Below are 18407 nucleotides of genomic sequence, written 5' to 3' on the forward strand. Positions count from 1 at the left end.
AATGCGTCTTGACCCATTTTTCTCTCTCTTCCACTTTCAGGACCCTATAATGTGAATGTTAATATACTTGATTTTGTCCTATAAGTCCCTTAAACTATTCTCATTTTTTGTTTGTTCTGATTGGGTGAATTCCATTATTCCATCTTCCAGATCATTGGTGCATTCTTTTGTATCACCTTGTCTGCTGTTAATTCCTTTTAGTGTCTTTTTCATTTCAGTTATTCTTCAGTTCTGACTGGATCTTTTTCTTATATTTTCTAGTTCCTTGTTAAAATTCTCATGGTGTTTATATATTCTTCTCCTGAATTTGGTTAGTAATGCTTTGAACTCTATCTGGTCAATTGTTTATTTCTGTTTTATTACTTTGTTTTCCTGGGTTTTTCTCTTATTCTTTCAGTTAAAACAATTTCCTCTGTCTCTATGAAATTAGGTGAAAGAGTTAGTTACCAGTTGCAGTCTTGAAGGAGAGTCCTTGTGTGGGAGATTCCCTAATACAGGTTATGTGTGCTCCATTGCTTTGGTGGGAGAACAGGATCTCATATGAGCATCAGTTATGTTTTCCCCCAGTGTGTGCTGGAAGCTTTCACTTTGGTAGAAGGCAGGGCTGGAGATGGGATTCCTTGGTGGCTCAGAGGGTAAAGAGTCTGCCTGCAATGTGGGAAATGTGAGTTCAATCCCTGAGTCGGGAAGATCCCCTGGAGAAGAAAATAACAACCCACTCCAGTATTCTTCCTGGAAAATCCCATGGACGGAGGAGCCTGGCAGGCTACAGTCTATAGGGTCTCAAAGAGTTGAACACAACTGAGTGACTTCACTTGCACTTTCAGGGCTGGAGATGGAGAGACGCCAGCCAGATCCAGGTGTGAGTCAGAGCTTATCCTCTGCTCAGTGTTCAGCACCACCCTACTGGGGTTGGAGGTAGATTCCAAGGTGCTGGAACAGAAACCCTGAGGTTCAGGTCTGAGTTGACCCCATTCCTTCTAAGTGTGTGCTCTCCCCATGTCCAGAACCTTCACTTTGGCCCCAGAGGGGAGTAATGGTGCAACAGGAGGGACTGGTCTGGGCACTCACCATACATCTGGGCACAAGCTATATTGGCCCTAGCCAGTCAACAACCGAGACTGCTTCTGATGCTCTGCCTGTGTAAGCACCATAATGGCTGCCCCAGCCCACTTGAATGCCTGTCTGGGTCTGACCTACCTTTGTCCCTCATAACTGAGTTCTCTTGGCCACTACAGCACTCAGTCTAGTGCTAGTGTGGATTTGTGCTGTAGATCCAGTGGGGATCCAGTGGTGCAGTGCTTGGCATGGGTCAGGGTGCGGGCTGTGTCAGCCCTAGGTGCAGAGACTTGGAAGACCTCTGATGCTATGCCTGTGTCAGCACCAGTAATGGCTGCCCTCACCCCACTCAGATGCTGTTCTAGGTCTGAGTCGCTTCCGTTCCTCACAGCTGAGACCTCACCTCAGCTACTGCAGCTCTCCACCCTAGGGTAGAGCTGTGTCATGAAGCAAGTATATCCGGAGTGGGTGCTCAGTTCAGGCTGGGGCCCACACCAGCCATTGGGAGAAACCAGCCAGTGTTCCACGTAGCTTCCATCTGCATTCTCTGCCCTGTTTTGGGAGGAAGGGATTTGCATGGTACTCATGAATTGGCTTCTCACAGCCTTCCTGTTAGTCCTACTGGTCTCCACCCAGTCAAGAGGACTCATTTTCCCAGTGTCTGACCCCAGGGTTTGGGTGCCCAATATGTGGTTTTAAACATTTATTCCTTAGGAATGATCTCTGCCCTGTAATCTCCCTCTTCTCAGTTCGCTCTAAAGGGCACAGGTCCCAGAATGATGTCTTCATTTCCTACAAGATTCCATGTAGATATTTTTTTACAGGCTTGGTTGTACAGTATTCTTTCTGTCAGTTTCCAATTAGTGTTCAGTGAGAATTTTTCCCACATGTAGATGTATTTCTGATGGGTTCATGGAGTGGGAGGGGGTGAATTCTCTATCCTCATATTCTTCCATCTTTATATCTTCCCCAGACAGATGTTTTTTAATCCCTTAATCATAAATCATGTTGGAACATCATTCTTTTTTGTTTGGGCTAAATACATCTATGTGATAGTTTTATTTTAACATAGTCTGCTTCAGTGCTCTTTACTTGTTGTTCTTGTTCAGTTGCTAAGTCATGTCTAACTCTTTGTAACCCCATGGAATGCAGCACGCCAGGCTTCCCTGTCCTTCACTATCTCCCAGAGTCTGCGCAAATCCATGTCCATTGATTTGGTGATGCCATCCAACCATCTCATCCTCTTTTGTCTCCTTCTCTTTCAGCCCTTGGTCTTTCTCAACATCAGGATCTTTTCCAGTGAGTTGGCTCTTTGCATCAGATGGCCAAAGTATTGGAGCTTCAGCTTCAGCATCAGTCTTTCCAATGAATATTCAGGGTTGATTTCCTTTAGGATTGATTGGTTGGATCTCCTTGCAGTCCAAGGGACTCTCAAGAGTATTCTCCAGCACCATAGCTTGAAAGCATCAGTTCTTTGGCACTCAGCCTTCTTTATGGTCCAACTCTCACATCTGTACATGATTACTGGAAAAACCATAGCTTTGACTATATGGACCTTTGTTGGTGAAGTAATGTTTCTGCTTTTTAATATGCTGTCTAGGTTTGTCATAGCTTTTCTTCCAAGGAGCAAATGTCTTTTAATTTCATGGCTACAGTCACCATCTGCAGTGATTGTGGAGCCCAAGAAAGTAAAATCTGTCATTGCTTCCACTTTTTTCTCCATCTATTTGCCATGAAGTTATAGGACCAGATAGCATGATCTTAGTTTTTGAATGTTTAGTTTTAAGCTGGCTTTTTAACTCTCCTCTTTCACCCTCATCAAGAGGCTCTTTAGTTCCTCTTCATTTTCTACCATTAGGGTGGTATAATCTGCATATCTGAGGTTGTTGATATTCTCCCAGGAATCTTGATTCCAGCTTGTGGTTCATGCAGCCTGCTATTTTGCTTGATGTATTCTGCATATAAGTTAAATAAGCAGGGTGATAATATATAGACTTGTCATATTCCTTTCCCAATTTAGACCAGTCTGTTGTTCCAAGTCCAGTAACTGTTACTTCTTGACTTGCATACAGGTTTCTCAGGAGACAGGTAAGGTGGTCTGGTATTCCCAACTCTTTAAGAATTTTCCAGTTTGATGTGATCCACACAGTCAAAGGCTTTAGCGAAGTCAATTAAGTAGATGTTTTTCTGGAATTCCCTTGTTTTGTCTATGGCCCCGTGGATGTTGGCAATTTGATCTCTGGTTCCTCTGCATTTTCTAAACCCAGCTTGTACACCTGGAAGCTCTTGGTTCATGTACTGTTGAAGCAAAGCTTAAAGGACTTTGCGCATTATCTTGCTAGCATGTGAGCATTACCATGCTAGTTAGCTGAATTGTAGGGTAGTTTGAACATTCTTTGGCATTGCCCTTCTTTGGTATTGGAATGAAAACTGACCTTGAGTCCTGTTTCTACTGGTGGGTTTTCCAAATTTGCTGGCATATTGAGTGCAGCACTTTAACAGCATCATTTTTAGGATTTAAAATAGCTCAGATACTGGAAAATTGAAAAATATTTTTAATTACTGACTTCAAATCTGTTAGAGTTTCCTTTTTTGAATAGATTTTTGAATTGCTTTCAGAAGGCACCCCACTTTCTGTAACATTGCACTCTTAGATGCTGTTAGAGGTATATTTTTCTATATCCTCAACTATTCCTGTTCTCTCCTTGGACGCCAGTGCTTTCCCCAACGTTTTACCTTCATTTCCTTCTTTCTGTGCACTGCAGACACATATTCACCCTTCCATTCGGATGGAAGAATATGGAGATTTCAGGATTAATCTAACAATCAATTAAGTCCAGGCTCACTTCAATTTATATGCAGAATGGAAACTTCTTTTCATTTGATAAGCCTCTCCCATCTTTGTTAAAATGTGATGCTCTTAGTACCATCTATAGTAAAGGGCCAGAGTATGAAGATGTCCATATTTTCAAGTCAGCAGTAGATGGGCATTTTACTTCATTCACAAGATTGTTTTTTCCATTTGCTTATTCTGAATCATACAGTAGAAAAAAGGACTGTAAAAAAAGATCTGAGGTGTTTAAAAAAAATAGTGACTTCAAATAGTAAAATTGAATTGATTGCTTTTAAATGTGTCACATAACAGCCCTCATTCTTCCCAGCATAGAAACCATTAGAGAAGATATTGCCAGTTTATATGCTGTTTCATTTTAAGCAATTGGAAAGTCGTAAATGGGAGAAGAGAACAGTTCAGTTTGGCCTGATATATTTTAAGAGGGTCCGTGACTGTGACATCATCTTGATGCCCAAGGCTTGCATAAAGTGATACAGTTTTCATGAGTAAATGAATTTCTTTGTTTTAATGGGGGTTGGCTTTGTTTTGGGGTTATGATTGATTTACTAAGGACCGGAAGTAACTCAGTTAGGTTCTGAGAAGTTGTCAATACCCATTTTAGCATGAAGAGTAGAAACATAGTATATGAGAAGTAACTTTGGAGAAGTAATTTATTCCTACTATGTTGGTAAGGTATTTCATCAATGATTTATTGAATTGTATTCTTATAATTATATTTTAAAACAAATATTTGCAAACATCTAAGAATAATATTTGCAAGAAACTGGAAAAAAATGTCAAGACACAATTTCATATCCATGGTCTGCAATAATGATTTTAGTTCAGTTTTGTCCCCATATCTTCTGCCAACAAAGACTGATTTATAAAGCATGTTCCTCAGTCCAGAACCAGATAATACTGAAGATAATTGCCATGCCTGGTTAGAGTTTAAGAGCAATTTCCTGAGACACCACTTGTAAAAGTGAAAGAACATACATTGGAATGAATGCTGGTCAGCTATACAGTAAAAGAAAATAAGGAACTGTTGCATGAAGTCTGCTTTCCAATATAAGTTTAAATAATAACTGCATTATACCTGATGATCTCACAGAACTTTTAATACTGTCAATTTACTGTGTGGAGTCACAATCTCGTTTTAAACTTTCTAGGCACATAGAAAAATCCTATCAATCATTGTCCAATTTCAAACAATGTATTTACATATGTGATCAGTACTTTATCACCTAAAAGTGGGAGTTATTATTAAAATATAAAGCAGGATTTGGATTTCTTCTGGAAATCAAATGACATTTTTTTTAAAAAATGCAAAAAGAACCATTAGTATATTAACAAGCATATTATTAGATACAGGACATTTTAAAATAACCCTGAGAACTGCAATATTATTTTATATTTTCATTTAAAGAAACCCATTAAATTTTAAAGAAAAGTTAAGTTTGAAGATTTAATATATAATTCAATTTTAGAATGGACTCATACATTTGATAAGGAATATCTGAACCTAAGAAAAATTTTAGCTTGAGTTAAACCAGTGATAGTGATGTTTAATATCACCTTAGAAAACTATTGTTAATTTGTGTTCACATTCTTTACACTATGTAAACTTATCCCTGCCTTTCAACTAATGAGATTTGCTTCTTATGAAACTGGCCAAAACCAAAAGAGGGACCGAGACAACCTTTTGCAAATTAAAAAATGAACTAATTTAGGCCATTGTTTGGGTTAAAAAAAAATCTATTTCTTCTCCATTTATCTTTGACTTACTTACTTTGCATAAGTTATCAGCATCAGTTATTTGGTTTGGCAATCAATGCACAGCTAGGAAAAGTGAAAAACCATTTTAAAGATAAATCTAGACTTTAAAAGAAATTAAGATATTTGATACAGAGGAAATCTTGTCCTGGTAGGTGTGTTTCTCTAGCTTAAAGAAATGAAAATGCAGAGCGTTTTTTTCTTATCTAAATCTTTATTAGAAGAAAAAAACAGATTTAAAACAATGAATAACAACATATCTCAGTAAATATTAAACACTTCAGTTATCAAAGCTGTTTAGACAATAGGTCCCTAATATTTCTGCACAGCAGAAGCACACTGGTTACAGAGCTCAGACTGTCATGTGCTCATGTGAGTTTGTTTTTGGCATGAAAGAATATCCAAAGTCACAGTTAACTATGATAGTAGATAAACTGCTAGTAACTTACACAGTTGATTCTCAAAGCTTTCACAACTTATCACTGTGTGATTGACATTCCCTTAGGGTGATTGTTTTATGGACTCTTTCCATAACACTGAGTAACAAACTGAATTCATTTTCTTTCAAGTTAGCAGTACTAATAAAATTATTTAAAACTGAATTAGAAATTATTTTCCTATTCATATTAGCACAATAAAAAAGTATTGTAAGTAAACTGATTAGTTCATATCAAAAGTTCAAGAAGGGAAATAACATACTTAGTACACTCATGGACAATAAATCAATTGAAAATGGAACTATTCAGTACACGATATCTGTGAGCACCCTTTCTAAGGGGGTAAAGTTTCCCTTTGTGATTTCTTAAAGTTTCCCTTTCCAATCTGTGTAAAACACTGATAAATGTAGTCTTGTACCTATTTTATTTTCAAAGATCATAGAAAAGATTACATTTTAAATTCACTTTTAGTAAAAAAAGCAAACAAACCCAACAATCGTCCTTTCAGGTTTTTTTTCTTGCATGTAGTACACATTCATGAATGTCCACTAGGCGCAAGGGAAATTGTTTATGCTGCAAAATGTAGTCTATATAGTGAGACTATCAAACATAGTGAAATAACAAACGGTTTCCAACCAGTAAGCTAAGAGGAAAACAAATGCAAGAAGACTTGTTTTAATCACTAAACATTGCAGGATTTTTTTTTTTTTAAACAATATTTGTAAACTTGCCCACAAAAGCTGGGTGATATTAAACAGCCAGTAAGGCACTTTGTCAGAGAGGACGAAGTAGTAAAGGCTGGATGACTGACAGTTTGTTTAATAGGAAACAGTCTATACTTAGCAGAATCTGGAGTGGAGTGCTCCTTTTACCGATTTACTGTCAAATGGGAGTGGGGAAAACTTTAAAATCTTCTCTTTCACTTCGCTTACCAATTTTCCCTGCAGAAGTCTTTTAGTTGTAATTTTAAAAATATATTAGGAGCTATTAGTTTAAATAATGTATCATTTTCAATCTAATATTTAAAACAATATTAACATATTCACTAGCATTTTCAAAACATCCAAGCCATTCTCTTTAAAAATGAATTACCAAACAGAAGATCTTAGTATAAAAAATGTTTCGTGTTATTAACAATTCCCTTGCAACTTCTGATGGCTTCACATATTACAATATAAGCTTTGGTATAAAACATGCAAATCAAAGCCAACAAGGTGGTGAATACAGGGTTCCGCACTCAGAGCGCTTATGGGAGAAGTGCAGCACAGACGCAGGAGATGAGCAAAGGTGACGCCGCTGCAGGATGGCCCGAGTTTGCACTTCTACTGCTTCTTGGTTTCTACATTTCGCCTGTTCATAATCTTCATCAGAGACTGACTCATGTAATAGGGTTTTTCGGCAGAACCATCGTTTCTTTCTAAATCTTCCACTAGGAGGAAGAATGGCACAGGGTAAATATCAAAGCACAAGTGTAAGAGAAGTAACATCGCCATCTGCTGTATACTTGCTTCACAGCAGTTCAAAATGTTATTTAAAAAAACAGCATAGTTTGGCATCAACATTACTGTAAACATAACTATGAGAAAACAATCAGCCCTTGTTATTATGTCAGTAAGATAGTATCTCATTCTGTGTACCAGGTCTGATTCTGCCAATAGCACCTGCCTCTCAGCTGCACAATTGAGAAAACAAGTTTTCTCTTCTTTTGGAGAGGAAACATAATTATACAAAAATCAAGAGATATATGAGGGATTTTTAAATTCACCTTCACTTTCCTAAAACGTATTATGTATTGAATTTGCCTTTTAACTTACTGTATTAATTCAAAATTGCTTTTGTGTTTCAAGCAACAATTCAAGCAGTCTAGTTTTCTAAAAAGATTTGTAAATTTTCAGTATATTTCAAGTCCTTGAACTGCAAAATTTGAGACATATTGCATCATTTTCTCCATTTTTTCACTGTTATTTAATTTCTTTCTAAGTGGCTTCCAAAGTTTTCTCAAAAACAACACCCATTTTTCTCTAAATACTTCAATTACACAGAGGTAATTGATGAAAAATACTTTTCTAACTAGATTAAGCACATAATATGGGTTAAAACTTTTCTGCTTAGAGCTTTCTAATTATTAAAAAATTATTAAGAAATACTGAACCAAACAACATTCCTTTTCCTATGATTTTGCACCGAAGAGTTATATTCTTATAGTCAAGTTTAGAATGTATCTCCATACTGTTCAATGAATACTTTTACTGTGGCGAGTCTTTTGGTCTAATCAGCAGTTTTAATGTTAAGCATTTAATACATGGGTCCCATCTAGTACCAAGAATCTAAAAATAGAAGTTATGACTGCTAGCAATCTCCAAATGAATCTCCTTTGTCTTTCATAATTTTCTAATTCCTAGAATAGCCAAGAATATAAGTAGAAAATAAGCAACTAATTTCCCACACATTGATTTATGTTTTATTTATTTCTCAACTTTTATGTGCATCAGAATCACTAGAGAACTTTTTAATAATTCACAAGCTGCCCCACACAAAAATGCTTACATCAGAGTCTCTTGGGGTGGGGAGTACAGGTAGCAATATTTATAACAAATTCTCAGAGTGATTCTGATACGTAACAGAAAATTAAAAATCATTTTGTTTCATCATTATGAATTTTTCAACTACTCCTAAAAGGGGACTTATTCTTTATAATTTTCAGCACTTAAGATAGAGGTAACTATTTGACTAGATTTTTGTTGTGAACCTTGTATTTCTTTTTAATTTTTTATTTTAAATTGGAGTATAGCCAATTAACAATATTGTGATAGTTTTATGCACACAGATGAGGGACTCAGCCGTACATATACATGTATCCATTCTCCCACAAACTCCCCTCTCATCCAGGTATATTATTGAATAAAATAATAACAACAACTATCTAGAAATATAGATTGTCACTCTTCTCTGAATTATACTTCAAGGAGCATGAGAGTGAAGAAGGCTTTTGCCAAGATATGAAGCCAAATGATGCTTTTGATTATAATCGTAAAAGAAAGTAAGCCAAGAATAAGATGGGGGCCATATAAGGACCAATATTTTGAAACTCTCCCCTATTCATTGGCTTTTTGTTATTAAGCTGGTAGAAAGTCAGTGACCCCACATTTCAGGGTTGTTAAATAAATTACTAGTCATGTTAATTTATAATACAGTTTTACATTTCTAACTCTCTTCTTGGATACATGGATTATATCCAGATCATACTCCTTTTTGTCAAGACATAAATAATCCTTATACATAAACTTAGTGTAAAAGCCAAAAGGACACTGTTGACCCAGTACTCCTTTGGGGTACATTTTCACACTGTTCGCCATATCTTATGCTCTTGTACACAGGAGATGGATAGACAAGGTACGTGGGTGTCTGATTCATGCTTTGCTCCACCATGCAAAAGACCAAGGCATGGCTGACAGAGCCTGGTTTGTTGGTCTGGTCAGCAGAGGTGGAAGAATAACCTCGCTCCTGAACCCTTGAGGAAGAGATCTCCTAATCCACAGTATGCCCCTTGTAAAGGTACCAGCTGAGGTACCTGTGGAGGGCTAATGTTTCCTTAGGGTAAAATCTGAAGTCTTACTTATCTTTTCTCTTTTTTCACTGAAAGTTAAGCTAAAATTAAACCTTTCATAGAACAAACCCACATGATCTCTTTAATCTAGAAAACCAGGCATGCTCATAAAAGATGTAATCACTCTTCTGAAACACATCCATACCCATTTCTTATATGGTGGGCATAAAGATTAGTAAAGATTAATCTCTATTTGGGTTATAGACAAAGGGTGCGAGTTATGTGGCCATCTCAGTTCTGCTCAGAATATTTTCATGGTGGCCTCTGGTTCATATCATTAAAAATGATATTCTAGAACTCAGATTCAACTTTAATTTCATAACAACAAAATGGCCTATGAAGGTTCCATGGTAATTTTTACCTAATAATGCTCTCTGTGGAACCTGTATAACCTTAGCATCTATATGTTCATTATGGTCTTGAAACACTTACTGACATATACTTCCCAGGGAACCATTAATATAAGTTTAATCACAGTTTAGGATGTTGTCCACTTGCTTGAACAGTATAAATATTACCATAGCACCACATTTACAAATTTAGTACCATATGCTGGTTAACTATAAATCAACCTGTTTATGGCTAATTGATTATACATTCATAGTGCTTTCAAAAATTTCCTGAATATCTTTTACAAATATACATTTGTAAAAAGAAAGGTCGTCAAAGTGCTGCAATGGAAAACAGCATGCCAAGTTATAAAAGTTTGGAAACACTTTCAGCTATAGACTTTAAGAAAACATGTGACGTTTACAGCTTGCTCTTCAGCTGGAACCACAGTCTATAAAGTATCCTAGAGGCTACTGTCATTAACTGCCTGATACCTCAGACGGTACCAGGTTCTTGCTTTTCAGGAATAGGTACTGAAATTTCACATTACTTAAAAGCATCATTTTCCAATACAAATGACCTAATTTACAAAACTTCTACTTAAAAGTGAATGGCACTGTTTGAAGCTTTTCTACTTTTTCTGCTTCTGGGGAACTAGTTGCTTCTTGTTCAGAATTCCGTGCAGGGTAGGGGTTATGAAGTAGGGTTTTTCTGTTGATCCATCATTTCTTTCCAGATCTTCACCTGTATATGCAGCAGCCAAAGCAGGCAAAAGCAGCAAGCAGCAGCAGAATAATTATATGCATTTTTAGAATTTGGAGAGTTGAACAGGGAAAAACCAGAGAAAGCAGTGTTAGAAAGTCAAATATAAGACAAATTAGTGCAGTTAAGTAGCCAGTGCTAGTCAAAGTTAGAAGCTTCAACTTCTGCCAGGAAGCACTAAAACTTTGTAAATCCCACCCACTCCCAAAGAGGTTTATTTTGATAGTTTAAAGGTTAATAAGATCTTTAATGTCCTTTCAAAGGTGTTATCTTTAAATTCTGCAACTGTTCAGTTCATAAAGGTAAACTGCCCTATCCTCTGAGATGAAGCTGAATAAAAAGTATGGCATGATACATGTAGAGAATACTTGAATTTCAGAGTTCAAAGTTGCTCTTAATGGTAATTCACACCCTAATGTTACAGATGAAGAAACTGAGACCCAGGGATGTGAAATGATTCTCCTAAAGTTGAAAGCTCTGGGGCAATCAGGATGAGGTGAGGACCCAGTTTCTAGACACCTACTTCAGATCTCATGCTGCTAACTAAAAGGTGCCCTGTCCTAAATCCTTGCAGTTTGCCTCAGATTACATTCAAAAGCTAATGCAATGTCTTATGACTTTTGTAATATATGAGTTTATATTCCTGCTTTGCTTAGGCTAATAGTAAGATGATGGGTATTCACTGAGCACACATCTGCTGGGTGGTTGGGGGAAAGGATCAGAATGATGCTGAGAAGCAAGGAGAAGTTTACATAGAATTAAATTTCTTGCAGATACATATAATTCACAACTGATAATATCTCAATAAATATATAAATGCAACTTGATTCTGTTTTTACTAGTATATTAAAATATTATATTTTTAGCCTTTATTTATTATGAAATAAAGGATAAGAAATATAAAACCATATAGCATAATCACTTAGAATATTTTTAAGTTATTTTTTACCATACTCTCTTAGGAATGGTTGGATTATTGGTTTTTCAGATTTTTACAATGGACCTCACAGTGACTCTCCTCAGCTACAAAATGAAAAGCTAAGCAGGAAACATCATGGATGCTGAACATTTTTGTTCCTTTTTCCTTAATCATATTTCTATATCACATATTTTTATATCATTATTACTTTTGAGGAATGGGTAGGAACTACAGTATCAATCACATAATAATGATAATAATCATCTACAAGTATTGTTTTCTCCTATCTTGGGGTCAGAATTCTCATTTCTTTGTAATGTTGAAAGGATGCTACGTTACTATAAAATAGAGTATTTGCAAGTGGTTCGCATTTTTAAACATACCAGTTTTCTGGCAGTCAAGATAATAGGTATAAAGAGGTATGCAGAAAAAACAACAACAAAAGGTACAGTTCCACACAATCAGAATTTGGTTTGGAATATCATTTAAGGAGAATATTTTCCAAAGTTAGATGTTGCCCAAAGTAACAGCTGGAGAGGGAAGAGAAACACAGTTTAGTTTCTCTTGTTCTTTATTATCAATGACAAGAATATTGAAGAAAAAAAAAGTTCACATTCAACACATGATGTTTTGAGCAAGGCTGAAATTATACCTGATTTTTAAGAACTTGGCAATATAGATGAGTAGAATATAGTAATATTGACAAGTGCCAAACATTTCTTCATTCTCAAATTTAGAATCCACTGTCAAAATTAAAATCTATAAGACTTGCCACAGCTTCCAAAGACTGGAAACTGGTAGGTTCTAGACATTTCCTCGGATACATTTTGAGAAAACTTTTCAGTTACAAAAATGGGGAAGATCCTGGTGGGCTCTCCCAGTTAGACTCCCAGAATTAGCATTTGAGATGAAAGTTTTCTGAACATTTGAAAGCTCTGTCTCTTCTGTGTCTTCAGCTACCTCATTCCCGTGTTCCTTCTTCCATCTCATACCTGAGCTGAAGTTTGTTCATGTGGTATTTTGTAGATGGCTTTCCTGATAAACCACTGGGGTGCTAGGAAAAGATTAAACATTCCCGTTCCATTTAGAGCCAAAGGAAGAGCTTTGTGCACAAAGTTCTCCTGATTTATTTGTCCAGTTATTGAAAATTGATTTGTAAATTTTCAGAAAGGAAAAAGAGATCCAACCATTTTCTAGAAGATTTTTTCCTTCAATATAACTCCCTATGAAATATATATATGTATATGTGTGTGTGTGTGTGTGTGTGTGTACTTAGCCACTCAGTTGTGTCTGACGCCTTATGACACCATGGACTGTAGGCTTCTCTGTCCATGGGATTCTCCAGGCAAGAATACTAGAGTGGGTTGCCATGCCCCGCTCCAGGGGATGTTTCCAACTCAGGGATTGGACCCAGGTGTCCCGCATTGCAGGTGGTACACACACACATACACACATACATTATCTCCTATCCTGACCCCAGTATGCAGTTGGTGCTATGAGTTATACCAAAAAACCCACTAAACTGTTCAGTTTATACAGGTGGATCACTCAGTAATGCACCGTAATAGAATGTTTTCTCTGCTTCTCTTAAGAGCAATGTGCCAGAGAAATAATCTCTCAGAGGGTATTAGCTGTAGGGATAATAAGCTCTGTTCTTTCATCTGTTGACCTTACTTTATCTAGGCTGAAGATGACAACAGATCAAGCTCCTGATGGGCACTAGATTCCCCAGGGCTTTTACGATGCGGTACTAATAGAAAACATACCCATTCTGTGTATGTGAGTAGCACATGCTCCATAGAGGCACAGTGCAGAAGTCAGTGATGAAAGCCCTAATGAAATATTTTAACGATCAGCATCAGAGTTCATCTAAACATTTCCAAGACATACCTCTCTATTAATCCTATCTAACTGTCATTGTGTTACCTAGTGTGAATTGGCTCCATGTATCTTTGAAATCGTTGCCAGCTTGGCTTTATCAGAAACTATAATGGCTCTCCTCAAGAGTTCCCAAAGCCCAGCCTCAAAGCCCAGTCTTCAGGTGTTAACGAAGCATAACAGAAGCTAATCATTACTACAAATTTGAAAACATTTTCAGAAATTAAAAAATAATTTCATGCTAACACCATGCCATGATGCCTGACTCTCCTGTGCTTTGCAAATATCATCTCTCAGCTGTTAAGTTTTAAAAAGAATCTACTAGACAGTGTCTCTTTCCAAATAAACACTGTTTTGCAGTTGCAGCCAGGTCATAGCAAATCCACAGCCAGCTAAAGACATGGGTGTAAACCTTTTCATCTTTCGGTTATCCACTGAAGACGGAAAACACATATACTGAAAACTTACAGAAGCAGATGAAAATTGTTTCAATACACATTGCATAGACGCTGAAGAATCCATGTGCAATTATGTAAGATCCAACAATCACTGTCTGTAATGAGTAGAGAAAATAATGAAGATGTAGTAAATTTGTCCAAAAGAACAATAATGCAGTTTGAAATGAAATCATGATAAGGAAGCCTTGAAGAACTCTTTGATGGAAAAGATTTCAATATAGAAATGTAAAAGATTCAATGATAATGCTTTTGAGTGTATTTGAACTGAGATTTAAACAAAATGTACTAGATGGTCTGCCAGTTTTCTTTTCACTAGCCCTAATGCCTACCAAAAGCATCCCAGATCTAGGATCCTGCATACTGAGGCAGTAAAGCAGTTTTGTGTTTTGTTTCATCTTTTCATGGAATAATCCTATTCTGTTTAAAATATTCATTTATTTTTGGCTGTGCTATGTCTTCATTGCCTCATGTGGGCTTTCTCTAGTTTTGACAAGTGGGGGCTACTCTCTAGCTGTAGTGGGGCTTCTCACTGGGGTGGTTCCTCTTCTTGCAGAGTATAGGTTTTAGGTTCACGAGCTTCCATAGTTGTGGCTCACGGGCTTGGTTGCCCCATGGCATGTGGAATCTTTTCAGATCAGGGATTGAACCCCGTGTCTCCTGCATTGGCAGGTAGATTTTTTTTTTTTTTTTTTAACCACTGAGCCACCCAGGGAGGCCCAACAGGTAGACTCTTAACTACTGGACCACCAGGGAAGTCCAGAGCATAGGAGTTAAAAGCACACACTGCCTAGGTTTAATCACAGCTCAGGTACTCATTCAATAAGTCACTTCATCTCTCTGTGCTTCCTATGGAAGATTGTTGGTGGGGAAGCAGAGAATGTAACAATGGTGTTTATGACACATGGATTGAGTGAGTTATTAATAATATACTGTAAAAGAGCCCACAGGGTTCCTTCCAGGTCCTCTCCAGTTGCCACATCTATCTCCCAGTTGTTGGGAATGTAGGCAGGCAGCTGATGACTCAGCTGTTTTGTTCCACAGGACTTGCTTTTGCAGGGAACTGCCTCACTCAAGGTTACACCGTCATTCAGAGGGCAACCCTTGGCCAACGGCTGCCCGATGCAGTATATGGAGGCCTAGCGCCTGTGTCAGAAATTCCTATAATTATGTCTGAGGCTTCAACTGTAATCACAGCATGGATCAGCTTCTTTTTTTTGCCCAGCCCTGTCCTCCTCACTTCCTTTCCAGTGTATCTCCGGAGAGTACTTCATAATAAGCCCTCTGCTTGCAATCCTCTGTCTCAGGGGTTGTTTCCAAGGAACCCAAGCTTCACAGCAGAATGAGGCTGGGCACAAAGTAAGACTAATCATGTTAGCTATCATTATTTCTCCTATTCCTTTTTGGTTTTTTATTTTGCCATCTCTCATAAATCAGAATCAATATTGCCCAGTGGCTATGGAATGAATTGTGTCCCCTCAAAATTCCTATGTGGAAACCTAATCCCCAGTGTGATGGCATCTGGGTGTGGGGCCTTTGGGAGGCAATGAGAAAACAAGGATGGAGACCTCATGAATGGTTAGTGCCCTTATAGGAGAAGATGAGAGAGGATCTCTCTTTCTACCCTGTTAGGATACGGCAAGAAGGTATGCCTTTGCAAATTAGGAAGGAAGTTCTGACTAGGGACTGAATCTGTGGGCACCTTGATCTTGGACTTCTCAGTCTTCAAAACTGTGAGTAATAAACCCCTGTTGTTTAAGCCACCCAGTCTATGGTATTTTTACTGTAGCAGCCCAAACTTACTATCAGCTCTTACCAGCAAAGGTACCCAGTAGTAATTTAAAGATGTTGGTCCTTCTATAATCACTGGGAGTCTTTCGGTGAAAAGTAGAAAGGCCAGGACACCTGGAGCAAACAAATATAGCTTTTTGTCATAAAGAAGTTTTTCTTTTTTTTAAAAAATTTAAATTTATTTATTTTAATTGGAGGCTAATTACGTTACAATATTGTATTGGTTTTGCCATACATCAGCATGAATCCACCACAGGTATACACGTGTTCCCCATCCTGAATCCCCCTCCTTCCTCCCTACCCGTACCATCCCTCTGGGTCATCCCAGTGCACCAGCCCCAAGCATCCTGTATCCTGCATCGAACCTAGACTGGCGATTCGTTTCTTATATGATATTATACATGTTTCAATGCCATTCTCCCAAATCATCCCACTCTCTCCCTCTCCCACAGAGTCAAAAAGACTGTTCTATACATCTGTGTCTCTTTTGCTGTCTCGCATACAGGGTTATCGTCTAAGTACCTGTTAAATTAAAAAAAAAAAAACTTCACTGTTGTTGTTACTATTATTATTACTACTACTACTACTTACCTATACAGCCAGCAACTAGAATCTTTCCCAGGATTAGCACAAAGTCTGTCACTCTATCCATAACTGCAATTCTAAGAATCAGAAAAAAAGTATAATTTTGTGTTTAACTTAGATTTGTTACTAGAAATTTATGAAAGTAAATAATCCACGAATTCATTTTGATTTGTCTCTGCTGAAATATTACTTAGCATTTATTAAATGCAAGAAATGAAGGAACCCAGGCATGAAATTCTGACTTATTTATAAGGAAGTAAACAGAAAATGGCATTATAGGGCTGTCAGGTGCTTTTGGTGGTGTCAGCCTCTCTCATTCTAATTTGAGGACTATAGACAGCCTGCATCCTGGGGATGGCTGCACTGGTTCTCTGATTTTGTTCACTCTGTCAATTTTGAGAGAAAAGAAGAGTCAGAAATGTGATGATAGTGTTTGTGTGGGGAATTTCTTGAGCACAGGGTATAATAAAGATGAGTGAGTGCCAGTGGGTATAAAGGTATAGATGGATGATGGGAGCAACAATTCAAAGACATACAAAGAAACTAAAGTATGAAGGAGATTTAAATCTTTTAAAATAAAAGAAGATTCATGTCTAATAAAACCACCAACATGTGAAGTATAAATGCTCAAGATTCACCAAACCATCCACTGCAATGCTCAACCTGCTTACTTACTTTAAAATATTTCTCATCAGCAGATTGAAAGCATCTCTTGCTGACTTGCAGAAGTTTTTGCCGTATATTGCCATCTGAGGAAGACAGTTGATATTATTCTGATAACTTAACAAGACTAACAGACAATCCAATGACAGGAACATTAATTAATTCTCTGTCACCCATTCAGTTACTCTCATTTATCTTTCCAACCTTAAGGCTTATGGGAGGCTGGGGAACCATGTATCCTCAATTCTGCACAACTCTTAGAGTCATTGACAATAAGGTATATTTCAGTTGCTATTTTCTCTTAATTCCATGGGAAATACACAAATTTAAACAGAGGTTCAGTTCAGTCCCTCAGTCGTGTCCAAGTCTTCGTGACTCCATGAACCCACAGCACGCCAGGCCTCCCTGTCTATCACCAACTCTCAGAGTCCACCCAAACCCATGTCCATCGAGTCGGTGATGCCATCCAACCATCTCATCCTCTGTTGTCCCCTTCTCCTCCTGTCCTCAATCCTTCCCAGGATGAGCGTCTTTTCAAATGAGTGAGCTCTTCTCATCATGTGGCCAAAGTAAACAGAGGTAGGTCTTCTCAAATCCCAGGTCACAGCTTGTCTTTGGAGCATTTGGCTATGATGTGTTGCTGAATAGGTGAAATGTTGTAGCATTCACATTAAAAATTCCTCTCAGGAAACCCTGTGCTTCCAATATACACTGGCTTTATTGATTAAGAGGCTCAATAAAATATTCTCACTGGAGTTATATAAATGACTCTTTGAATATCCATAACTATTTGAATCACACCATCAGACCCTATATCACTGTGATAATCAAGTGTTAATAAGGTTGCAGTTGCTAAATTTTAGAACAATATTTTTGGATCCCCTATTTTTTAAAAAAAATCTCTGTAGAAGCCTCCATATTCCTATTGGAAATAAGTAACAAATTCAGTTACATTATCAGTTCCCACACATTTCAAAATAAGAATCATAAAAAGAAACAGACCCTTCCTTAAAAATGTGTAAAACCCAGAATTAGAAGAATATTTTCTTTTCATCGTGAAATCTAAACTAATTAAGCTTCCCTCCCATGGAAGTATGTCAAAGACAAATAATATTATTTTCAATCTAGCACATTTTTATATTTCTAAGGGAAATAATGAGCTTCCCAGATGGTGCAGCGGTAAAGAATCTGCCTGCCAATGCAGGAGATAACAGGTTTGATCTCTGGGTCAGGAAGATCCCCTGGAGGAGGAAATGGCAACTCACTTCAATATTCTTGACTGGAGTATTCCATGGACAGAGGAGCCTGGAGGGCT

General features: G+C 37.5%; 1 protein-coding gene across 1 annotated transcript in view; it reads right to left on the reverse strand.

Annotated features, from left to right (window-relative positions):
• Window positions 1–5859: 5859 nt before the first annotated feature.
• SLC44A5 (solute carrier family 44 member 5) overlaps window positions 5860–18407 on the reverse strand; it is a 448857-nt gene continuing 436309 nt past the window's right edge. Inside the window, exons 19-23 of the mRNA XM_060400325.1 lie at window positions 17105–17178; window positions 16436–16506; window positions 15870–15958; window positions 14067–14151; window positions 5860–7531 (exon numbers count right to left, since the gene is read on the reverse strand). Coding sequence (XP_060256308.1) covers window positions 7425–7531; window positions 14067–14151; window positions 15870–15958; window positions 16436–16506; window positions 17105–17178 — 426 coding nt within the window. The 3' untranslated portion in view covers window positions 5860–7424. The remainder of the gene's footprint in view (window positions 7532–14066; window positions 14152–15869; window positions 15959–16435; window positions 16507–17104; window positions 17179–18407) is intronic.

This window comes from Ovis aries, chromosome 1 (assembly GCF_016772045.2).
Source record: "Ovis aries strain OAR_USU_Benz2616 breed Rambouillet chromosome 1, ARS-UI_Ramb_v3.0, whole genome shotgun sequence".
Lineage (NCBI taxonomy): Eukaryota > Metazoa > Chordata > Mammalia > Artiodactyla > Bovidae > Ovis > Ovis aries.